This window comes from Panthera onca, chromosome D3, assembly GCF_046562875.1.
Source record: "Panthera onca isolate mPanOnc1 chromosome D3, mPanOnc1 haplotype 2, whole genome shotgun sequence".
Taxonomy (NCBI): Eukaryota; Metazoa; Chordata; class Mammalia; order Carnivora; family Felidae; genus Panthera; species Panthera onca.
This window is the reverse complement of record NC_138350.1, coordinates 36638984-36665317: the sequence shown is the minus strand read 5'-3', so window position 1 is coordinate 36665317 and position 26334 is coordinate 36638984. Positions and strand designations below refer to the sequence as shown.

The window sequence follows — 26334 nt, the reverse complement described above, 5'->3', positions numbered from 1 at the left end:
ATGCTGATGCCTGGAATAGTTTCACTTCTAGATCCTGCCATTCTGGTACTCTGACAAGCAAATTCTAGTTGACTCGGCCTTTCTGAGCTTTGATATCTGCTCCTTTTCCTCTTTGAGACTGCTGCTGGGTTATCTTCAGTATCTCTTTCTCTGTGAAATTGCCTCCAAATAGATAGGCATATCCATTGGGAGACTCACTGCCTTTGTTTGCTTTCTGCAGGCACCACAGTCCTGCACTGCCTGTTGTTAAGTTTAAAAACAATCGCTTCCCTTTTTTGTCCAGTTTCCTATTGTTTACAGAAGTAGGGTAATTCTGAACCCTGTTGGTCTCTCATGGTTGGAGATGGAAGCTCACTTTATGAATTTCTAATTACACATCTGCATGCATGAGTACATACAGTAGTATTTGTTTTAGTTTAATCCATCCTTCTTAGAATAAAATCTCAATGAGGGCTAGGTTTTTTGGTTTATTGTATTTATAGTATTTAGAATAGTGTCTGGCACCTTGGACCTCATATCTAGTATTAATAGGTACCCAATAAATATTTGTTAAATTATTCATCATCATCATCATATTGTAGTCATTGTAGTCAGCAATACATTTTTATTCTCTTTATGCGTATGTTTCCTATTTCATCTTCACCTCTAAATCACTCTCAGATTAAATTCTTGGATACTTTGCAGAAATCTAGTTTTCTCTGTTCTGCTGCCAAACCAAAATTTTGGCTGATTGTTAAGAAAGTTGGAGCTGAGTAGAGGAAGTATTTGAGTTTAATGGTCTGTATCTTCATGTGAATTCTAAGGCAGTCACATACAAATTACTTTTACGTCTTTCATGCTTTCATGGAATTGCCAGTAAGTGCATAGATAGAAGTATGCTCAGAATTCCATCAGCCCAGGTTGAGAGGAATGCAGAATGGGTTTGAGGAATTCTTTCCTTCAGGAGAAGCCACCTAAAATGGATCTTAAGTCAGGAGGGGAGGGAAGACTCCAAGCATAGGGAAAACATGAGCAAAGGCACTTAGTCCTTAATCTGTAGGACTTGTGGTTGAGGCACAATGTATGACATTGTCCTGAAGTCTCATTGTAACATCCAGGTAGACATGTCCAGCATGCCATTGGATGAGTCTGAGAGAGTAGTCAGGAAAGGAGTTAAGGACTGGAAAGATACTAGCACATAGGTCAAGGCTAAACTCTGACATAGGAAGAGCTTTTTTGAAGGAGAAGAGTCTAGACTATATAGAATCATAAAGTATGAAGAACCTTGAGAGAGAGATATATGGATACATATAGGGATTGGTGGTTTAAGGGGATTCAGAAAGTACACAAAGAAATAATGGTTGGAAAGGTTTAATGAGAATCAGGACAGAGTGGTCTTGCTAGGAGACAGAGTTGTGTTTCGCTAGAATTACTTAGGATAGGCATGGCGGGTGGTGTTTTTAAAAATACATATACTCAGGTCTTTCTCCAAATCGGAATAGAAATTTCTGTGAGTAGGAACCAATGATGTGCATTTTATAAAGTTCCCTAAGAAATTTTTCACGGAGTGAAATTATGAGCCACTGGAGTAAAGTTTCAAGAAGAAAGACTCATCAACCCAGTGAAATTTAAAGGAAAGTACTAGTCCAGTGGGACTGTAAAAGTATCCACAGTGTTTGGCCACTTGAAGAATATTCCTGGATTCTGAATCTTGTTGCTAGAAACTAGAGTCATGTTTTGCCAAGTTTCTTCAATAGTGTGTTAATGTAATAAGCATCCATTGAATGAATGAATAAATCATTAAAATGTAAGATTCTGAATGTTTTTGGTAACTCTTTTGGTAGATTAGAGAGAAGTAGTTTGGGGGAAGGAGGAGGAGGGGCAGGCACCATCTTTGAACTGGCTGATCGTTATGCTTTTTGAATTTGCTGATTATCATGCGGTCGCTCCTTAAAAGTGGAAATGGTCCAGCCTCCATTCCTTTGCAAAGTCTATTCTGTTCATTCAGTAAACATTTTCTAAGGGTTTGGTATGCAGCACTCCTTTAATATGTGTCTATTAAGTACATCCAAATATACTTTCTAGTACCGCAGATCTTACATCTTTCTGTTTATTATGTTCAGAAGTGCAGAGGTGTGTAGGAGAGGCTCTGAGGAAGCTTTCACTTACCATCATCCTGGAGTTTTTAACACTACAGATCTATTTCTTTTTCTATAACAATATATTTTTATGTCTTCTTTTGAGAAATACATAGTGCCTCTTTTCCTTTTTTCTTTCTAGAATAATAAAACCAATAAAATCTTTTATGAAAGAGCACATTTCCCAAAAGGTTACTCAAGTAGCCATAACTAATAGTCACAGCCTTTCCCATAGTTACTCATTTTTCATTAATGAATTATTATATATCCACATTTACCAAAAATTTAAGAAAACTGTTCTTTGGTATTGTTGTTAAAGATGTGATTTTAAAAGTTTGACTGGAGACTGACATTTTCCTAGAAGAATTCTATAATGGAAATAAATGGGAAACTATGAGTCATTTAGTAAAATTCAAGGTCAATGAAAGTAGTTGTAGAGGTTGTTTATTGAATAAGAATGCCAAGGGGTCAAGTGGGGCAGAGCTTGAGCTTTGCTCCATTAGCCAAATCACATTTTTTCAGAGAGGATAGACTTTACTGAATTCATACAGAGGTGCTATATATATGGGCTAGCAGGAACCCTTGTAGAATTTCATTTTATAATTCTACTTAAATACAGGTATCCTGTTAAGCAAAATCTGGTATTCTTTTACTTTAAAGAAGGAGCTTTTTCATGGAAAATGAAAACTCTCTTGCCCATTCATCAAAAAACCAAAAAAGCCTCAGCTTCTTTTATAAATAAATGCAAGTAAATACAGTGAAGTGAAAGACCTAAGTCATTTGTGTCATTTGTATTTCTTCTTTAAAGGGACAAAAGCTCAACAGTTTGGGGCACAACAGAGTGTATTCAGGGAATTACTGATTATCATAATTAATCCCAGCCAGTGGTAAAGAAAGAAGATAACATTACTTGCAAATGAGTGGATAGGAAGCCTTCGGAGAGGGAAAACTTCCTGCTGGGGTTACTCCTCTTAGAAAGAAAAAGCTTCCTCTAAGATGACAGAAAAGTAATCACTCTCCATTCCCCAGGGCATAAACTATTGATCTGGGGTTTATAGTTGTCTGTCTGCTTTCAGAGATCAGGTACTGAACTACTCAAGCTATTCATCTTGAACGTGGTAGAGCTTCAGAGGCATTGGCAACAACAGCCCCCACCACGTGAAGTCAAGCATTATGAAATTAGTTATTTGATTCTCTTTTGGTGGAACTTGCAACTCTTACCTTCACATTTAACGTGGGCATTCAGGTTACTAGTCTATGCCTTTCCTGTCATTCTGTGAGGGGGACTTTGATGACCTTAAATTCTGACAGTTGTTTTGTATGGCATTTTTAAAGCATGTGAAGTGCTCCGACTGCTGCCTCTTAATGGTTTGCTGAAGGAATTTATCTTAGGATGAACAATGTTATAAGTAAATTGGAGATGGTGAGGTAGACAAGTAATTGAAAATACCTTTAATTGATTGATGATGATGATGATGATGATTACCAATAGCAACTGTAATAAAAATGTGAATTTAGAATTTATTATTTTACTTCAACTTGGCTGTGATACTTGGGAAATGTCTCTATATGCCACAAGGAAAATCGAGTAAAATGGAATTCAGCTTCTAGTTCCTCAAATGGTTTTAAGTAAAATACAAGAATTATTGATACTATTTCAAGAAATTCTAATACATTCTAAAATGCCAACCAATGGATAAATTAACAATGGGATTTATGTTTAATAGTGCTAATATATTCCTTTTAGACCAGATATTTAGCAGTTGTTTTTTTATGTGTGGTATCTGTATCTTATATACAACTTAATATGACCAGTGTATTTAGTCTGTTACACCTGTCAGCTTTATTAGTTTACTTTCAGATTTTTTAGAGAAATTTGTACTAAATTTTTTTTCTCTCTTGTGAACCACCTTTGCATACATCTTTGTTCTTTAATGAAAACTTTGGGGATGGAAATTCCAACATATTTTTTGATAAAAAGATCCACTTGATTATCATTTGCATTTTAAGAAATACATTAATGGAAAAAAGAGAATAGCCTCTACTGTAAAAGTGTGAAGCTCTTGGGTTTTTTGGGTGAATGAGTGAAGAATGTAAAGTGTAAATGGATCAAGAGACTGGTGACTAGGGGAAAATGAACATGGAATTAGATATCAGGAGATTAAATTTGTAGTTGTAGTTCTCAGTAATTAGCTATGTGCTCTTGGATGAGTTACTTCATTTCTCGGAGCTTCATTTTTTTAAATGTGATGTATTTGAGTATTTCTCAAATTCCCTCTCAGATCCCCAAGTCTAGCTTTTCTGTCTCATCGGAAACCCTAGTTATTATGGCTTTCCAATTTAAACCTGTTTATACAAAAGTTAGGGGTAGCCATCTTAAAGTTAGCCAGTAAAAACAAATGGAACATAAAATTATTATTGCTCAAGGGGACCCCATAGAACTAAAACCATCATGGAATAAAATAAGTCTGAGTGTGGAAAATGTATTGTGAAAGAAAGAATTGAGAGATAATTATTCATCCAAATGACCAACTCATTCTTGCCAGAATTTAGTAAGTTGGGTTTATATTTCGCCTTGGATTTTTACTGAGTAGTTTAAAGTTGAGCTGTTATTGCCTTATGAGGAAAAAGGCTGAGGAAAACCTTTAACAGGATGGACTACAGAGCTGTTTAAAACCCGTGCATGTGAGAATGACCACGTGAGGCTCCAAGCAGAGGGACTACCCGATTATCCCTTTGATCTTGTTTATGATTTTGTCCTGCTGTGGTTGAACTTTTGGAGTCGAAGAAGGGCGACAGACAAAAAAGAAATCGAAAAAAAGTATAAGGATGCAACAGAATAGAGTTTTCGTGTTTTGTGGCTGACCATTGAATGACTAGGTGATAGCAACAATAAATAGAGACCAGAGATGTGGAAGAAAAGAGATCACATGGTTGCATTCCAGCAAATCGTCACAGCCCCAGAGAGGCAAACTTTCAGATACCAGATTGGGAGACTCATCTGGTTAGTTACTTTGACAAGTCATGCATAGTAACACCAGCCACGGCAGGCCCTTCAAAACCACAGAATAAAAATACACACTGACATTTGGTACTAAACAGTAGAGAGAATGTATAACTTGCTTTTGAATGAAAAAGACAATCTTTAAAAAAATTATTTATCTAGATTTCTTGGATAAGTGTAATTTTAGAAGCACCAAACATAGATGTCTAAAACTGTTATAATGACATATGTCACTGAATGTAGAAAGGATAGAATTCTATTAAAGAGCAAGGGAAAGCTTCTTTTTGCTTACATTCTATTTTATAGATATTTTTTTCCTGGATATCTCCTAATCAAATAAAAAATACCAGCTTCTGAGTAATGATTAGGTGTCACCAAATTAGTTTTCCACTAATAATTTTAACTTATCTTTGAGGATAATGTGATGAGTCACTTGTGGGACTGACTGAGCTTCACCAAAATCAGTATCTACATCAAACTCATAAACTGTATATTGGTTTTAAAATACAACATAAAGCGTTCTTACTTGGTGATTTCCTGTGCCTTAAAAACAGCCATTTTAGTCTGTCACCTGTTTAGAGGATTGTTAGTTGAACAGGTAACGCTGTTTCCCATCTGTGACTATTACTCTTTGCTCCAAGCAGCCAAAGAACCTTTTCATAGGGGTGTCTTTCCATCCATGACCCTTTTTTGAAAACTTGATTCTTTTTTGATTTTTAAAACTTATTTGAAATCCCAAAATATTTTTTTGAAGATATTTTTAGAGCAGTTTTAGGTTCAAAGCAAAATTGAAGGGAAGATACAGAGACTTCCTGAATATCTCCTGCCTCCCACAGGCACAGCATCCCCTATTATTAACATCCCCTACCAGAGTATTGCATGTTACATTAATGACCCTACACTGACACGTCATTATCAACCAAAAGTCCATAGTTTACATTAGAGTTAATTATTGGTATTGTGCATTCTGTGGGTTTGGACAAATGTGTAATGACCTGTATCCGTCATTAAAGTATCATACAGAATGTTTTCACTGCTCTAAATAGCCTGTGTGTTCCATGTGTTCATCCCTCCCAGCTCTCCTTCAGCCCCTGACAACCGCTGATATTTTTACTGTCTCCATAATTTTGCCTTTTCCAGAATGTCATATAGTTGGAATTATATGGTATGTCACCTTTTCAGAACATCTTCTTTCATTTAGAAATATACATTGAAGTTTCCTCCATGTCTTTTCATGATTTGATGGCTCATTTCCTGTTAGCGCTGAATAACGTTGCATTATTTGGATGTACCACGTTTATCCATTTACCTACTAAGGGATAGGATAAAGCTGCTATAAATATTGATGTTGCAGGTTTTTGTGTGGACATAAGCTTTCACCTTCAGTAAATACTGAAGAGAGTGATTGTTGTGTTGTATGATAAGGGTATGTTTAGCTTTACAAGAAATAGCCAAACTGTCTTCCAAAGCACCTGTACTGTTTGCATTCTCACCAGCAGTGAATGAAAATATTTCTTGCCCCACATCCTCACCAGCCTTTAGTGTTATCAGTGTCAAAACACTTTTAATTATCAAAATTTAATAAAAAGGTGATTTTTTCTCATACAGTTTTTAATTGATGAATAATTCATATAACAAAATTTACTCTTTTTAAAGTGTACAATTCAAACAAACCAAAGTATACAATTCAGTGGTTTTTAATATAGTCACAAAATTGTGATACCATCACTTCTATCTAATCTCAGAGTATTATCCTCATGCCAAAAAGAAACTCCATACCTGTTAGCAATCAGTCTCTATTTCCCCATTCCCTCAACCAAAGTAGGTGAAATTGAAGAAAGATTATATTTTGATTTTGTCGTGTGTGTGTTTATATATGCCCATATAAGTGATATACTCTAATTATGTGGTAGCTATATAAGCATTGATTCTCACTAGTGGTGTCTTTTGATAAAGCAGTAGATAGAACATGACATAGATTATTTTTATTTTTTTAATTAATTAATTATTTTTATTTATTTATTTATTTTTTTTTTTTTTTGAGAGAGACAGAGCATGAACTGGGAAAGGGCAGACATAGAGGGAGACACAGAACTTGAAATGGTCTCCAGGCTCCGTGCTGTCAGCACAGAGCCCGACATGGGCTCAAACTCACAAACTATGAGATCATGACCTGAGCCAAAGTCAGACCCTCAACTGACTGAGCCACCCATATGCCCTGGCATAGATTACTTTCAAAGTCAAGCATGTGGAGTTGACTTTCTTTCATAGCTAGAAGTACAAAAAAGCATGCTCTTCTCCCCATCCATCCTCAAAAAAGATTCCATCATTCTCTCTTGCAGAAGAGCTTGTTGTCCCATTAAAGTCTCCCCACCTTGCAAGTTCCTGGGGTTCAGTGTTTAATGGTTGGAAGTTGTTCCCTCCATGTTGCAACGTTTGCCCTTCCTAGCCCAGTGCTTGTGCTCAGAGGTGTTATGTACATGCTTAAGAATTTAATTGCTGATAGGAACCTCAGTTGGTTAACAAAATTCCAGCTTTCAAAACCATTTCAAATATTCCCTGATGAGTGACTGAGATTTGTTTGCTGTTTTAAGCCTCCACCTAATCTACAAACACATTTTTCTGTATTTTTTTTCCTGCCAACAGAGAGGTTCAGGCAGACCTGCTTACCTTTTGATGGAGTGGTTTCATCAGCTTTATTCTTGTTCCCCAAAGAGGGGTGAGGCAGGTCAGGAGAGGAACAGAAAACCGGGATGGCAGGAAGAAAATGAAGGATGCCAGATGATATTGAAAGACAGAGTCAGTGAGCCTGAGAAAGAGAGTGGGAACCTGCTGTGTGTTCTTGCTTCTATTACTCTGAAACTATAGCTTCCCTTTATCACCGTTGCCTTTCAAGTGCTTTTTTGCAAGACATCCAAGTTGAGCTTGTTTATACACATGTTAGAATCCAAAGATTGCTGAGAAGCCAGTGCATAAAAACAAGGGATTTGTCGTCTTACTTTATCTAAATGGCCTCCTGAGGGAGCTAAGGGACAAAGAGCTGCATTACCGGGACTGTGCCTAGCTAGGGTCTGTCCCACAGAGTGAGCAATGTCACTTTGCAAGAGCCCTGCTGCAAACCCTCACTGAGGTCAGGAGCCAAGATGATGTCTCTAGATGGTCATGCTGTGCTGCCATTGACATCATTAAAGACAATGACAATGGAAAATCCAATCCTCTTTTAGAAAGAGGAGGGGGAAATCTTTAATTTTGGTATATTCTTCCTAATATTCTTGGAATATATTTGATTTGAGAACAGTGTGACTATATTCCTTGTATATTTAGGTAGGGATATCTTCAGCAGGAATAGTTTAACTCTGTAGTACACTGAGCAAGGCCAGACCAAGACATGAGATTAGGCATGCTAATAATTTGGCAGCTCTTAATATTGAAGATCATTACATTAGACACACCTTCCTTTAGGAGGCAGGTTATTGACTGGATTCTTACTTGAATAATCCTCTTAGTGGAGTGGAGAAGGCATATAATCTACTCTAAATGACTTATTAAAGTATTCCTTCTAGTTATATCATTGAGAATTATCTGGGCTGGAAGTAATAATAATGACAACAACAAAGATTAGCATAGTCTTCAAAAATAGGAGCTTGTTGTTCTCACATTTCTAGAAGACCAGAGGTAGGCAGCATCTGATACTATTTTTGAGACTCAGTAATATCGAGGCTGATCACTGTAATTTTCTTGGCTTTTCTCTCATCATTGCAAGATGGCTGCTAAAGTATCAGTCATCTTGTCTACGTTCCAAGAAGGAAGAAGGAGAAGAGAAAGCAATAGCACTTATTTTAAGAAAACAAAAGATCTCACTGAAACCATGGGGAAGAATTTTTCTGCTGTGATTTGGCCAGAACTTAAGGAAGTTGAAGAAACAAGAAGGCTTGGGGATGGGGTTGGATCAGAGAGAAGTTCTGATAAATGCAGTTTTATTTATCTCATTTTATTTCTAGAGATGTTTTAGTGACCTCCATAATAGCGTGAGCATAAATCTAGTTATGGGCATGCTAAAAAATTAAATTATAGCAGTCACTTTACATATGGGTTTACTATGTGCCATGCATTTCACATATTATTAATCCTCACTAATCCTCATAATAACCCCAGGACATGTGTATGATTAATATTCCCATTTTACAGATTAGGCAGTGGGGGACAGAGGTTCAATAGCTTGTGCAAAGTTATAGATCCAGCAAGTGTCAGAGCCCACATTGAAACCTGGGCCAGCTGGCTTCACAGTTTTTCTCTAAATCACCACATGTTTCTTCTCTGGTACAAAGATATGTATAGTAATACACAGATACACTAATACCTGAGGGGACTTTTGAAATTAAGAAAGATTACTGTTAGGGAGAGCATTTGGACAGTATTGAAAAGGTTTGAATTTATATTCTGGCTCCATTGTCAATAGTCATTCATTCAGCAAATATTTCTGAGTTCCTGTTACTGGCCAGATACTGTGTAAATGAGACAGACATGGTTCTTCTATATTCTGCTGGGGAAAATCATTCCAGAAAAATGAAGTAAGTGAGTAGATGAAGTGTAAGTTGTTGATGGATGAGAAAAAGAAAGTGCAGAAAGCTGAGATGATGGATAACTGGAGGAATGCCAAGTTAGGATGGCCAGGAAAAGATCCCCCGAGGAGGTGACATTTACCTTGGGAGCTGAACGATGGGAAGCATCTTGGCATGGAAATAGGAGAATGTTCCAGGCAGAAAAACCGGTAAGAGAAAATTTCCTGAGAGAAGAAACAGCTTGGCTTTTTAAAGAAACTGAGAAAAGATTAGCATGCCTAGTGCTAATGCTGGGGAGAGTGATCTAAGGTGTGACTGCAAAAGCAGGTTGAGGACAGAACGTGCTGGGCCATGGAGTCCTAGAAGAGCATTTGCATTTTATTGTAATTGTAGTGGGAAGTTCTGTGTCTCCGCTTTGCTGTCAGTAACTGTTTCCCTCGATGAAATGTGAATTTTTGCTTTGGCTGCTTTATGGGGTGAATGTAAGGATCAAATGATGTAATGTGTATGGTAGTAAATTGTTATATGTGAAATTCTTTATAAGAGACAATAAGGGCCCATAGAGTATTTCTTAGCAAGAAGTATGTCTTTTAAAAATATTCTGCGGCATATACTCAGAAAACTTGGACTTGTGGTTAGACAGAGCTAGCAGTTCATTAACAAATACGATGTTAAAGGAAATCTGATGTTTACAACGTTCTGTGGGATTTCCACTAACAGTTAGGAGGTAGACTAGGTGGTGGCTGACTGTCTTTCCTACTGTAACAACTAGAGAAGAACAGATAAATGTAAAAATCATTTATTTTATAAACACTGTAGTGGAACGCTGCGGACACGATGTCTAAAGGAGCTAAATTCCACGGAGGGCAGAGCTCTTCCTAGGTGACAGAGTCCAGCAGTCATTTCCCTCCCTGGGCACGTTTCTGCCCCTGAGTCTATGCAGTGCTGGGCAGACAATCATACCTGCCTGGGCAGAAGGCATCTGCAGGGGCAAGGAGACACCAGTGCAGCTGTTAATGGCTGTGTGCACTGGCACAGCAGATTGGAATCTGTTGAAGCCCAGATACAGGGTCTTCCACACCTAATAATCCTCTCATTTGGGATTTTTGGTCTGAGAGCAACAACACAGGAGGCTGGGGGCTAGACTCTAAAGCACAGAGAGATTTCTGAGTCCCACAGTGTTTATCGCATAGCCCTCCTGGAGGGAAGAACTTGTAAACACACAGGACTCTTAAAGCATTTAGAACTACAGGTAACCTACAACTAATTAAAGTTGCAATACAGCTCAGACCCCGCTCAGCTCCTGATTGGAGTGAAGTGATCTGTGTCTCACTCTAACTACCAGACAGAGGAAAAGTCTTGCCCTTCTGGGGGAAATTACTATTTATTCCAGTTTTCTAGAGCTCCCTTAAAAAATAATAAATGTCATACAACAAAAAGTTACGAGGTTTGTAAAAGAAAAGGAAAATGTGGCCCCCATTAAGAATTGACTGGTTTTTGATCAATGTTAGCAGGCACGCTGATGGCACAAGTGTTGGCATTATGAGATAAGAACTTTTAAGTAACAATGATAATATATTAAAGAAATGATAATGATATTATATGATATGATATATGATAATATGATAATGATATATTATATTGATATATATTAAATAATAATATAATATGATAATGATATATAGTGATGATATGATGACACATTAAATGATAATGATAATATATTAAAGAAATCAGAGGAAAAGTTGGACAGAATGGATTAAGGATGAATAATGCCAACAGAGAAATCGAATCTTTCAGAAGAGCTAATTTGACATATGTATTATGAAAAACCCCACAATATCAGAATTGAAGCATTCACTGGATAGACATACTAGATGCATAGAAGAAATGAAAAGTGAACTTGAAGACAGAGTAGTAGAAAATAAACTGTAGCTCAGAGAAGGAGTGGAGGATAAGGCAAAGCAGACCATGAAGGACATTTGGGACCATATCAAATGGCTATCATTCATGTTATTGGAGTTCCAGGAGACGAGGAGAGAGAGAATGGGACAAAAGAAATGGTTGAAGAGAAGATGGGTAATACTTCAAAATTGATGAGAGACATTGACCCACAAATTCAAGAAACGCAGTAAACCTCAAGCAGAATAAATACAAAGAAAACCCCAGTGTAGGCATTTCATAATTAAATTGCTAAAAACAAAGAGAAAGAGAAAATCTATGAAAAAGTGGCTAGAGAACAAAAAGACATTATATTTATAAGAATCTCAATAAAAAATTATAATGGACTTCTCATCAGATTCAGGAGTCCAGAAGACAATGGAATGGCATCTTTAAAAGGTTTTGAAAAACAACAATAAAAACTGCCAGCCTAAAATTCTGTGCCCAGTAAAAAAAATTCACCAAACCGAAAATGAATTAAAGACGTGTTCAGAAAGAAACCTGAGGGAGTTTGTTGCCACCAGGTCCACAGTATGACAAATGCTAAGGTAAAATAGAGGAAGTGCCAGATGAAGTCCTCGAAGCTGATAACAAATGATCTGTTATGGGTACAGGGGCATGCAGAAAGAAAGGGCGCCAGAAGGGATACATATAAAAGACTACTTATTTGATTTGTGAAAAGATTATTGACTTTTTAAAAGTCAGTTGATCTGTGGAGGGAGAATTATACTCTTGTATTTACATTGTTCTGAAGTTACAAAATACTCATTCAGTGTAGACAATAAGAAGTTACAGATCTCCAATAATCATTGCAATGTAATACAAGTTATATCTAGAAAAATAATGGAGGGAAAAATGGAATAATAAAATCATTGTTAATGCCACTTTGAATTCATGGAAATCACTATGCACTCAAAATCTAATTTGAAACCTAATGCTGTTTTCCCAACAAAAGTTGCTGTGTGATACAATTACTGTCTGTGTTTCAAGTAATATTTTCCTGGTATTGTTTTGGAATTTAAAAAATACAAACAGTTTATGAAGATTAAGCTCTATTTATCCTAATATGGTGAGGTATGAAGCTACAGATTAAAGGCTCATCAAAGTGTTGGATGAGCCTGAGGATCATAATTATGTAATGCTTTAAGACTGGTAGGTCGTGGTCCCTACTCTACCCTGGGATGAGGAGGGAAATATTTGGATCCCTAACTGAAAAAGCGAGAACTCTTCCAAATGTGCTCGTCCCCAAAATACTGTCTTACTTCTTTGCCAAAAAAAAAAAAAAAAAAATCATGCAATTATTGGATTCTTTGGGTGGATTACCTCAGAATGAACCAATGTGTTACTCAGATACTCATGACCTGTATTTCACATTTGATTCCCCTACCCCAGCAGAATGTTACGGTGATCTCTTCTCTGAGATTCCACCAATGTAAGCTTTGCATGAGTAAGAAATTGTGTGCTGTAACTAAAACTGTCATTAGTAGCCCTAAATGTGTCTGCTCCTCATCTTCTAAGATGTACTTATTCTTTCTCAAGTTTCTCACTTCTTCAGACATTTTCAGTGCCTGGATATATCTGCGTGTTTGCTTAATTTCTAAGATAACTTATGCCAGTCCATGCAGTTATTGAGGTGATATTTCTGTGCTGGCACAGAAAATATATCTATGACATATTTTTGAGTAGGGGAAACAGAGCAGCTTATAGGCAAATACTGATGTGATACAGATGGAGAAGACCTTCAATTTCCACTTTATAACTTATGTATGATTTAAACTTTTATGCTTTCAGTACTGGGTTATAGTTTTTAAAAACTTGGTCCATGACAGGGCACCTGGGTGGTCTCTCTCTCTCTCTCTCTCGGTCTGTCTCTCAAAAGTAAATAAACACTAAAAACAAACAAATAAACAAAAAAAACTTGGTCCATGTCTGTCATTAATACTGTAACTTTTTCACAAGTCAAGCACATTCATTTTTGAAAGATATAAACCTAAAAAATATCCATAACTAAGAAGGTTTTGGGCTTCTGAATATGGTATATGAAGGGTAGTAAGCTGTGTAGCAGTGGTAATTGGATACAGTTTATAAGATGTTTCTATACTAGAATTCTTGAAATTAGTGGCTTTCAGTATTGGTCTTGTTGCAAAAGGGAAAAGTCTTCAAAGCATAAAAAATAATGAAGGAAGCTACAGCCATCATGATACCTGTGTCGATTTCTATCTCTACCATTAGAATATATCTGTCTTCGGGCACCTGGGTGGCTAAGTGAGTTCAGCTGACTGACTCGTGATTTTGGCTCAGGTCATGATCTCATGGTTCACACGTAGGACTCTGCACTTACTGCCTGTAGCCTGCTTGGGATTCTCTCTCTCCCTCTCTCTCTGTGCCCCTCCCTCACTCATGCTCTTTCTCTTTCAAAATAAATAAACATTAAAAAAAAAAAAGAATATGTGTGTCTTTCAGACTATAAAGAATTCAGTAGAAAACTCTTACCACCCAATTGTTAAAGCTGCCTGAAATTCACAGCATAAGAAAATAAAAGGGATAGTTCGTAATTTTCTGAAATGCTTTGAGTTTTAAAAATAAATTGGCTAACTCCCTGCCAGTTGATGTTCAAAACTCGCACTACTTAACAGTATGGTAGTGTCAGGACCAGTGGTAAAATGCCAGAAACTTCTGCTAAAAGTGATTTAGAAATGTAGGATTCCTAGAGACAGTATTGAGCACACGGATTTGTTTTCTTATTCCCCTGTCTCTCTGTTTGCTCCTGCGTATCAGTGTGCTTTGCATATGCTATAGGACATGGCTAAATTCCATAGCAGTCCTCTGCTGCTCTGCATATAAAAATGAAACTGCCCTGAGTCATAATGCCACAGTTGGCCTCTTTTCATCTGGGAGTTCTTGTTTTGGGTGAAACAGCTCGGCCTGCACACTGGTGAAGAGGTAGTCTCAGCGTTTTGGTCAACTCCAGTTGAGCCAAGGGAGAACAAGGCAGGCTTGGAGTTCTTTGAAAGAAGGTGCACAGTCACTCCAAATTGGCAAATTAAAAAGAAAAAAAATAATGTCAGAACAAGAATAGAAGATCATACTGCATAAAGTAGCTCAGTTATTCATGGTTCAGAACCAAAGTGTTCTTGTTAATCAAACATTGTTCCCAGGGAGTATGAGATTTGTCAATCAGATACCATAGAAGTGAAATATTTTTTGAATTTTTTCCAGTTTTATTGAGATATAATTGACATATAACATTGGGTTAAATTTAAGATGCACAACGTGTTGGTTTGATATGTGCACATGTTGCAAAATGATTACCACAACAATGAGGTCACTTAACACATCACCACCTCACATAAAAATACTTCATTTTATTTTTATGCAAATCTCAAAAATTTCCCAGAATTCTAGCATTTTCGCATATATTTCCCCCATTGTGCCTCTGGTTTTTTAAACTCACATTTGTTGGATATTTTTGTGTTCTAAATGTACACATGTGCTAACTTATTTAGTCCTCGCAGCGGCCCTGTGACAAAGTGCCCCATGAAGCTGTTCTCTGCTCTGCTCAACTGTGTATCTGCTAGATTGGAGGTAGCCCTGTTGTGGCCCTCCTAGATCGCAGGAGTCTGCACTGCCCTCCTCAGTGGTTTGACCTTGCCTGTAGCGGTGATCCAGTTCTCCCTGAACTCACTATGTATGGGTCTTTGTGTTCCAGGTCGGTGCCCCCTTCCTCATCCTCATGTAGGATTTTTCCGTTTAATGTTACAGATTATTTCCTCACACTACTATCTCAGTATTTAAGTAGCCAACTTAAATTTTTTTTTCAATTTTTAATAGTTCTGATAAGTTACCATATTAACCTTTTTTTTTTTTTTTTTTTTTTTTTTTTTTTTTTTTTTTTTAGAGAGAGAGAGTATGAGTGGGGAGAGGGGACAGAGGGAGAGAGAGAGAGAGGACGGGATCTTTTTAAAAATATATATTTTAGTGTTTATTTTTTGAGAGAGAAAGTGAGCGTGAGTAAGCAGGGGAGGGGCAGAGAGAGAGGGAGACAGATCTGATGTGGGGCTCAGTCTCACAAACCATGAGATCATGACCTGAGCCAAAGTTGGAGACCTAACCGACTGAGCCACCCAGGTGCTCCAGAGATGGAGAGAAAATCTTCAGGTCTCTCTTAAGGTTAAGGTTGATACCACAACCCTGGGATCACGGCACGAGCTGAAATCAAGAGTCGGATGCTCATCAGAGTCACCCAGGCACTGCCGCTCTTAACCATTTTTTTTAAATTTTTTTTTTCTCTTAACATTTATTTATTTTTGAGACAGAGAGAGACAGAGCATGAACTGGGGAGGGTCAGAGAGAGAGGGAGACACAGAATCCGAAACAGGCTCCAGGTTCCGAGCTGTCCGCACAGAGCCCGACGCGGGGCTCGAACCCACGGACTGTGAGATCATGACCCGAGCTGAAGTCAGACACTCAACTGACTGAGCCAGCCAGGCACCCCAACCACTTTTTAAGCATACAGCTAGTTCAGTGGTATCAAGTATATTCACATTGTTGTGCAACTACCTCTACTATCCCTCTCCAGAACTCTTTTTCTCTTGTAAAACTGAAACTCTATACTCGTTAAACAAAAATTCCCCATTTCCTCAGCCCCACAGAGCCCAGAAAGCACCACTCTGCTATTTGTCTCTATGATTTTGACTTCTGTACATACCTCTTATTAATGGAATCATACAGCATTTGTCTTGTGACTGGCTTATTTCACTTAGCATAATGTCCTCAAGGTTTAGTCATGTGGTAGCATGTATCAGAATTTCCTCCTTTTTTAAGGCTGAATAATATTTTATTATATGTATAGACCACATTCACTTATCCATTCATCTGTCAAAGTTGCTTCCACCTTATGGCTATCAGGAATAACACTGCTATTAACACAGTGTATGGATTTCTCTTTAAGACCCTGTTTCAATTCTTTTGGGTATATATACCTAGGAGTGGAATTACTGCATCAAATGGTAATTCTATATGTAATTTTTTGAGGAACTGCCATACTGTTGTCCACAGAAATTCGACTTACCAACAGTGAACAAGGGTTCCATCTTCTCCACATTCTTGCCAACACTTGCTTTCTCTTTTTTTTGATAGTAGCCATCCTAGTGGGTGTGAGCAGCCAACTTTTTACACCTTCTCTGTCATCATCTTAGATACTTTTCCAAAGCTAACTTTTACTATACGTACTTTTAGTTGAAATATAGTTGACATACAATATTATATGAGTTTGAGGTGTCCATCATAGTGATTTGGCATTTATGTATTTACAACATTTACAAAAATTCTTCCCATGATAACTGTAGTCACTATCTGCCACCATACAGTATTATTACAATATTATTGACGACATTCCCCTTGCTGTACCTTTCATCCCTGTGACTTATTTTATAACTGGAATTTTATGTCTCTTAATGTCCTTCAGCTGTTTCACCCATGGTCCTAGTCTCCTCCCCTCTGGCAACCATCAGTTCTCTGTATTTAAGAGTCTGTTTTGTTGTTAGTTGTTCATTTGTTTTGTTTTTTAGATTCCACATATAAGTGAAATCCTATGGTATTTGTCTTTCTCTGATTTATTTCACTTAGCATAATAATCTCTAGGTCCATTCATGTTGTTGAAATGGCAAGATTTTGTTCTTTTTAAGTCTCAATAATATTCCATATTGTGTGTGTGTGTGCATGTGTACATATATACATCACGTTCTGTATCCATTCATCGTATCAATGGACACTTAGGTTGCTTCCATATCTTGGCTATTATAAATAATGCTGCAATAAATATAGGGGTGCATATATCTTTTTGAATTAGTGTTTTCATTTTCTTCAGGTAAATACCCAGAAGTAGAATTACTGGATTGTATGGTATTCCTATTTTAAAAATTTTGAAGAACCTTCACACTGTTTTTTTGTAGCGGCTTCACCAGTGTACATTCTCACCAACAGTACACAGGCATTCCTTTTTCTCCACGTCCTTGTCAAAACTTGCTATTTCTTGTCTTTTTGAAACTAGCCACTGTGACTGGTGTCAGATGTCAAAATGGTGTCACTCATTTTGGTTTTGATTTGCATTTCCCTGATGATTAACAATGTTGAGCATCTTTTTATGTGTCTGTTGGCTATTTGTATGTCTTCTTTGGAAAAGTGTCTATTTAGGTCATCTGCCCATTTAAAAAAATTTTTTTAATGTTTATCCATTTTTGAGAGAGAGAGATAGAGCATGAGCGGGAAAGGGGTAGAGACAGGGAGACACAGAATCTGAAACAGGCTCCAGGCTCTGAGCCGTCAGCACAGAGCCTGACATGGGGCTGGAACTCACGAACTGCGAGATCATGGCCTGAGCCAAAGTCGGACACTCAACCGACTAAGCCACCCAGGAGCCCCATCGTCTGCCCATTTTCAGTTGGACTTTTTTTTGGTATTGAGTTTTATGAGTTTTTATATATTTTGGATTTTAACCCTTTGTGTAGCCACACACCAGCAGACTCTAAGCCAAGGGTAGATGATGGTCTGGCAAGGCTAAAAGAGTGACTTAGAGACAGAGATCAAGACATAGGTTTGTTTGGGGAACTTACATACAGGAAATCCAGGAGTGGCCAAGTGGACAAAGCATCCACTTTTGGAATCCACATGCAATAAGTTTTTATAGTGTAGCAACTAGCCTACCAACTATCTGTAGCCCTTCCGTTCCATGCACAGCCAGTGTTCCAAGGAGATTGAGGCCTAGCATCCAGACATTCTTTGTTACAAGAGAGATATTGGGTTGGCCACCATTGGATCTCCTAACCTTGAATACTGAACAACATGTTCTTCTACCTATTCTGTTTGATGGGAATATAGAAGGAGGATAGGATCTCTGCATTCTCAAGATAGTGGTTAACACAGACATTCAGGGTGTGCTTGCCCAAACAGCCTTCTAGTACGTACCATACACCCCTTACCACATACATCGTTTGCAAATAACTTCTCCCATTCAGTAGATTGCCTTTTTGTTTTGTTAATTGTTTCCTTCACTGTCCAAAAGATTTTAGTTAGATGGAGTCACAATTGTTTATTTTTGCTTTTGTTGCCCTTGCCTGAGGAGACACATTGAGAAGAATACTACTAAGACTGATGTCCAAGAGTTTGCTGCCTATGTTTTCCTTTAGGAGTTCTATGGTTTCAGGTCTTACATTTAAGTCTTTAATCCATTTTGAGTTTACTTTCGTGTCTGGTGTAGGCAGGTGGTTCACTTTTATTCTTTTGCATGTATCTGTCTAACTTTCCCAACACCATTTATTAAAGAGACTCTCTTTTCCCCATTGTGTATATTCTTGCCTCTTTTGTCATAGATTAACTGACCATGTGAGTGTGGGCTTATTTCTGGGCTCTCTATTCTGTTCCGTTGATCTACGTGTCTTGTTGTACCAGTACCATGCTGTTTTGATTACTATAGCTTTGTAATAATAATTTGAAATCTGCAATTGTGATACCTCCAACTTGTTCTTTCTCAAGATTCCTTTGTCTCTTTGAGATCTCTAAAATTCCATAAAAATTTTAGGATTATTTGTTCTTGTTTTGTGAAAAATACTATTGTTATTTTGACAGGGATTATGTTGAATTTTTGGATTGCTTCGGTAGTATGGCCATTTTTACAATATTGATTCTTCCAATCCATGAACATGGTGTATGTTTCCATTTATTTGGGTCATCTTCAACTTCTCTCATCAGTGTCATATAGTTTTCAGAGTAGGGGTCTTTCACCTTCTTGGTGAAATTTACTTCTAGGTCTTTTATTCTTTTTGATGCATGTGTAAATAGGATTGTTTACTTAATTTCTCTTTCTGCTAGTTCATTATTAGTGTATAGAAATACAACAGATTTCATCAGCATGTTAATTTTGTATCCTGCAGCTTTATTGAATTCTTGTGTTAATTCTAATAGTTTTTCATGGTATTTTTGGGGTTTTCTATATATAGTATCATGTCATCTGCAAATACTGACAGTTTTACATCTTTCTTACTAATTTAGAAGCATCTTCTATCTTTTTCTTATCTGACTGCTGTGGCTAGAACTTCCAGTACTATATTGAATATAAGTTTGAGAGTAGACCTCCTGGTTTGCTCCTGATCTTAGTGGAAAAACTTGCAGCTTTTTACCATTGAGTATGATGTTAGCCGTGGGTTTGTCGTATCTGGACTTTATTATGTTGAGATATGTTCCCTCTATACTTATTTTGCTGAGAAGTTTTATCATGAGTGGATGTTGAATTTTGTCAAATGCTTTTTCTGCATCTATTGAGATGATCATATGGTTTATATCCTTTATTTTGCTAATGTGATATATCCTGTGATTGATTTGCAGATATTGAGCCACTCTTGCATCTCTGGAATAAATCCCACTTGGTGGTGAATGATTTTTTTAATGGATTGTTGAATTCAGTTTGCTAATAATCTGTTGAGGATTTTGCATCTGTGTTCATCAGAGATACTGCCCTAAACTCTATGCTTTGGCCAGTACAAGTAACTGCATGCTTTGTAAGTGTGTGAAAATTATAAAAAGTATTATCACTGTGATTCCTACATGGCCAGAGAATCATTATGAATTATAGGGAATAAAAAAGAAGGGCCACCACTGAGTGGAGATTATTCTCTCAAAGCCCACTCTGTCACACTTAACTCTATTTCTCCATTGATTTTAAACATAAATTTTATTTCATGATTTGTAACATTAAAAGACACTAATTTTTATTAACAACAGATATTGTTCTTTCCTCAGAAAATCTATTCCTCGCTGCCGAAGAATTAACAGAATGCTCTCCAATGAGTCCCTACATTCGCCTGCGTTTAACCGTTCCAACTCACAAGCCTCCATAGACAGCACCTCCATGGAGGACTTCTTGCGGGAAATAGAAAGCATTAAAGAGAGTAGCATGAGAGCACAGGAAGAGCAGATACCAGCTGAGGTCAAGCCTGTGGATGGTAAGGTGTTGGATCTGTCTTCCTGTGTGTTTACTATCTTCCTTCGTGTGTCTTGTTGTGTTCACAGATGGAAATCATTCTAGTAGTAGTTTAACAAATGAAATCAGTAGAATTTGGCATATCAGCTACCAGCTCCCACTCATTTATATCTGTTGGACTGGCTCATGGTGACTTCTATAAACAGTGACATGTCCTAACAAGAAGAGCTGTCAACATCCAACTTGATTTCTGACGTATCACTGCTTAGGCATGCTGTGCCTATCATTGATTTGATTCATTATCATCTGGCAGATTGAGTATTCTAATTTTGATGGCTTTTACATTTGTACACTTGACTATTCATTACAAAAAAAAGAAAGAGAAAGAAAAAAGATGCCAGTATAATTGTAGAGGAAAAAAATATTTGGTTTTGCAGCATCTACTAGTATTAATGTATTTAAGGAATAGATTATCTTGTATTTCTCAAAGTAAAAGCTATGTCAAATATACCAATTTTTAGTGAAACTAAACAGAAGATTGAGAACTAGAAAAAATATAATTGTCCTTAATTATTAAAAAGAGCTAAATTACTACCTTTGGATTAAAAGTATAGGTCATCTCAGTTGCTCTCTATCACCAAGTAAATACATAAGATATCCAAGAAAGACTGAAGGTAGTTAAGTAAGTACCCACCTAAGAATGTTTCCATTAGCCAGTGATTAATCTCAAGACAATGACCAAAACTTTTAAAAAGTTTTCATTCTGGGGCACCTGGGTGACTTAGTTGGTTAAGTCTCTGACTCTTGATTTTGGCTCAGGTCATGATCCCCCGAGTTGGTCTCTGTGCTGACAGTAGGGAGACTGCTTGGGATTCTCTGTCTCCCTTTGTCTTTGCCCCTCCCCTGCTTGCATGCACACATTCTCTCTGTCTCTCTGTCTCTCTGTCTCTCTCACTCTCTCTCAAAAATAAACATTAAAAAAAAGTTTTCATTCCTCATTCCTTTGCATGTAAGTCTGTCCTTCCTAGGTCTGAAAAATAGTAGTTTATGTGCACCACAATTAGTATATTTCACAAATCGTTAGAAATAAAAGTCCCACCACACATTGAATGAAAATCTGTTCAAGGAAACCATCTCCATCAGTGTGGTGTATTCTTACTCCATTTACCTACACCCTTCCATCTTGCCTTTTTAGATCCAGAGAGATAGAAAGACACATGAAGGAAAATACCTTTTATTCTTCATCCCTTTTTTCATACTAGCTAGCTATCTGTATTAAAAAAACATGAGTTCATACTAATAACCTTCCATTCCAATTTACCACCACAAGATTTGTTGTTGCCTTCTTCTTTTTTTTTTCTGTATTTATAACTCCTCCAATAATGAGAGACACCTGGTTTCTACTATCATTTGGTCAAACCTAGAGTACACAGAAAATATTTTCAGGTTTGCTAACCTAAACTTCTACAAAAAACATACTTATTAACTAGACTTTCGTATTTATTTACGGATTTTTTCCCCTTGAACTATTCACACAGAACTTTAAGTGTACAATTCAGTGATGTTTGACTGATGCTAACTTTGTAGCCTCACATTAATCAAGAAAGATTAACATTTCGGGCAACTCAGAAAATGTCTTCATGCTTTTCCCCAATCTTGTCACTCCCATGACTGCTGTTCCCTGGCCAGAAGCAACCATGATTCTGATGTTCTCGTGTCATAGATTAGTTTGAAGTTTCGCTTTTTTTTTTAAGTATATTTTTTTAACGTTTGTTATTTATTTTTGAGAGAGAGACAGAGAGAGAGCAGGGGAGGGGCAGAGAGAGAGGGAGACACAGAATCCGAAGCAGGCTCCAGGCTCTGAGCTGTCAGCACGGAGCCCAACGTGGGACTTGAACTCACAAACTGTGAGATCGTGACCTGAGCCAAAGTTGGCCGCTTAACCGACTGAGCCACTCAGGTGCCCTGGGGTTTCGCTTCTATCACTTCTTTCACTGAACATAGTGTTTTTGAGATTCATCTAGTGTATCAGTAGTTGCTCTCCTTTTGTTACTGGGCAGTTTGTATTAGTTTCCTCGGGCTGCTGTAACAAAGTACCCCAAAACCCCGTGGCTTAAAACAGCAGAAATTTACTTTCTTGCAGTTGTGGAGACTGGAAGTCAAGGTGTCAGCAGCTTCTCTGTTCCATTCCTTTCTCTTAGCTTCTGGTGGTGCATGCAACTCCTGCTATAGGCAGCAGCGCTTGGTACTGTTGTAGGTGTGTAACATCTACACATGTTGTACCACCATCAATACAGCACTGTTTATATGAACATACATTTTTTTTTATTGTGGAACAATTTAAAATCTACAGAAAAACTGCAAATACAACTTAAATAACCTTCTTTTTGGTCTGGAGCCATTTGACCATTTGAAAGTAACTTGCCAACTGCCCCTGTTACTCACAAGTACCTTAGGTCTTTAGATCTATAGAATATATCTAAGATATAATATATGTATATTATATGTTTTAATTTTGTAAAATATATATACACATACACATACACTTTTGTCTATTTTGTCAGTTATGGATAGGAAGTTGGTAAAATCTCCAACTCTAATGATTGAGGATTTGTCTCTGTGTGTGTGTGTGTGTGTGTGTGTGTGTGTGTGCAGCTGTTCTGTATATAGTGACAGTATAACTACTGAAATGAAGAAATTATTATTATTATTTTTAAATGTTTATTTATTTACTTTTGAGAGAGGCACAGGCACAGGCAGGGAAGGGGCAGAGAGAGAGAGGGAGACACAGAATTTGAAGCAGGCTCCAGGCTCTGAGCTGTCAGCACAGAGTCCAATGCAGGGCTCGAACCCATGAACCGTGAGATCATGATCTGAGCCAAAGTCAGTCACTCAACCGACTGAGCCACCCTGGCGTCCCAAGAAATTATTTTTGATGCATCACTGTTATCCAATCCTGACTGCATTTAAATGTTGTATATTTCCTATATTATCTTTTATAACAAAAGAATCCAGTTCAGAATCACTTGTACTTCGTGGCCATGTTTCTTTTGTTTCTTTACATCTAGAATGGTTTCTCAGGGCCTATATATATATATATATATATATATATATATATATATATACACACACACATATATATATACACACACACACACACATATATATATACACATATATACATATATGACCTTGAAGCTCTTGAAGATTACAGGCTATTTTGTAGAATATTCCTCTGTTTGGATTTGTCTGGTGTTTCCTGATGATTCAGATTCAGGCTCTGCATCTTTGCAGATCATGATGCTGTCTGTATTCTTTTCATTGCGTCCTATCAGGTGGCATATAGTTTTGATTTTCCCATTAATGATGATGTCTACTTGAATCACTTCAGGTGGTATTAACAAGGTCTCTCCCTGTGAAGTTACTACTTTCATCTTTGTGATCAATAAATATTTTGTGGAAATCAAAACCACACTCAGATACCACCTCACGCCAGTCAGAGTGGCTAAAAGGAACAAATCTATAGATGCTGAAGAGGATGTGGAGAAACGGGAATCCTCTTGCATTGTTGGTGGGAATGCAAACTGGTGCAGCCGCTCTGGAAAACAGTGTGGAGGCCTCAAAAAATTAAAAATAGATCTCCCCTATGACCCAGCAATAGCACTGCTAGGAATTTATGCAAGGGATACAGGAGTGCTGATGCAGAGAAGCACTTGTACCCCAATGTTTATAGCAGCGCTTTCAACAACAGCCAAATTATGGAAAGAGCCTAAATGTCCATCAACTGATGAATGGATAAAGAACTTGTGGTTTATATACACAATGGAATACTACATGGCAATGAGAAAGAATGAAATATGGCCTTTTGTAGCAACGTGGATGGAACTGGAGAGTGTTATGCTAAGTGAAATAAGTCATACAGAGAAAGACAGATACCATATGTTTTCACTCTTAATGTGGATCCTGAGAAACTTAACAGAAGACCATGGGGGAGGAGAAGGAGAAAAAAAAAAGTTAGAGAGGGAGAGAGCCAAACCATAAGAGACTCTTAAAAACTGAGAACAAACTTAGGGTAGATAGGGGGTGGGAGGGAAGGGGGGGTGGGTGATGGGTATTGAGGAGGGCACCTGTTGGGATGAGCACTGGGTGTTGTATGGAAACCAATTTGACAATAAATTTCATATTAAAAAAATAAAAATAAAAAATAAATATTTTGTGGAAATAAAATATTCTATATCAAGCTGTCAAATTATTTCTTTTTTATGTTTTATTATTTATTTTTTGAGAGAGAGAGACAGAGCATGAGCAGGGGAGGGGCAGAGAGAGACAGAGACATAGAATCTGAAGCAGGCTCCAGGCTCTGAGTTGTCAGCACAGAGCCTAATGTGGGGCTCAGACTCACGAACCATGAGATCATGACCTGAGCTGAAGTCAGAAGCTTAAGCAACCGAGCCACCCAGGTGCCCCATATTATTTTTTTATATCAGAATGGGCTCCTGGTTTATTTAGTGTGTTATTTGTTAGTGGGTTATCTTTTACTATAATCTGTTTTGATATTGAAAGTGTTCCATATTTGATCTGGAAATCAGCTAGGTTAATTCTACTTTTCCTTCTGTATTTGTGATTCCCTTCTTAGACAGTGGCTTCCACTATCTTACATATATATATTTATTTGATTAATCCCTCTATATGTTATCAATTTCCCCTCTCCTTTTCATAGTTGCCCTGCTCATCCCACTTGGGCCCTAACATCCCTGCTCCTCTGCATAAATGACTGCCTTGCTGTGCTCTAAGTAATATCTTTAGGATTTAAGACTTAATTTTGAGGGAAGAAGTAGCCATATGTCTTTTAAAGAAATCAAATCTGAATGTTTAACATTTCCACTACTTTTCTTATTATTTTTTTTTTTTTTATGTTTATTTGTTTTTGAGAGAGAGAGCAGGGGAGGGGCAGAGAGAGAGGGAGACACAGAATCTGAAGCAGGCTCAGGCTCTGAGCTGTCAGCACAGAGCCCAACTCAGGGCTCAGATTCCTGAACCATAAGCTGAAGTCAGGTGCTTAACTAACTGAGCCACTCAGGTGCCCCTCCACTACTTCTTTTTTGTGTATCCAGTATCCGTCTGACATCTTTTCCCTTTACCCTAAAGAGCTTCCTTTAGCATATATTACAGAGCAAGTTTGCTGGTGATACATTTCTTAGTTTTCATTCATGTGATAATGACTATTTTACCTTTGTTCTTGAAGGATATTTTTGCTAGACATATAATTATTGGTTGACAGGTTTTTATTTTCATTCAGGATTTTTTAAACATCATCTTACTATGTTCTGATCTTCACTGCTTCTAATAAGGGCTCAGTGCCTTCATATTGTTGCTTCCCTATATGTAATATGTTCTCTTTGACTGCTTTCAAATTTTCTCTCTTTGGTTTTCAGCAGGTTCTCTTTAGGATGCCTAAGTGCAGTTTTCTATTGTATTTGACCTACTTTGTATTAGTTAAGCTAACTGGTTTTTCAACAAATTTTGGAAACTTTTGGATATTATTTCTTCAAATATGTTTTTTTCTTCACTACTCTCTCTCTTTTCTGAAACTCAAAGTATACATATATTACAATACTTAACCATTCCCAATAGGTCCCTTGGGCTCTGTTTTAAATATTTTAAAATATTTTTCTCTCTTTCAGATTGAATAATTTCTACTGATTTAATCTTCAAGTTTACCAGTCCTTTCTT

The 26334-nt window shown here is 37.3% G+C and overlaps 1 protein-coding gene across 7 annotated transcripts in view; it reads left to right on the top strand.

Moving 5' to 3' along the window:
- The window catches only part of ARHGAP28 (Rho GTPase activating protein 28), a 189288-nt gene that overhangs the window by 81084 nt on the left and 81870 nt on the right, over positions 1-26334 (top strand). For 6 of the 7 annotated variants that reach the window (XM_078435410.2, XM_078435409.2, XM_078435408.2 and 3 more), the window contains one exon: positions 20421-20623. In XM_078435410.2, the coding sequence (XP_078291536.1) occupies positions 20421-20623 (203 nt within the window). Of the gene's footprint in view, positions 1-20006; positions 20180-20420; positions 20624-26334 lie in introns of all 7 variants that reach the window. The other variant, XM_078435412.2, reaches the window with a different exon arrangement.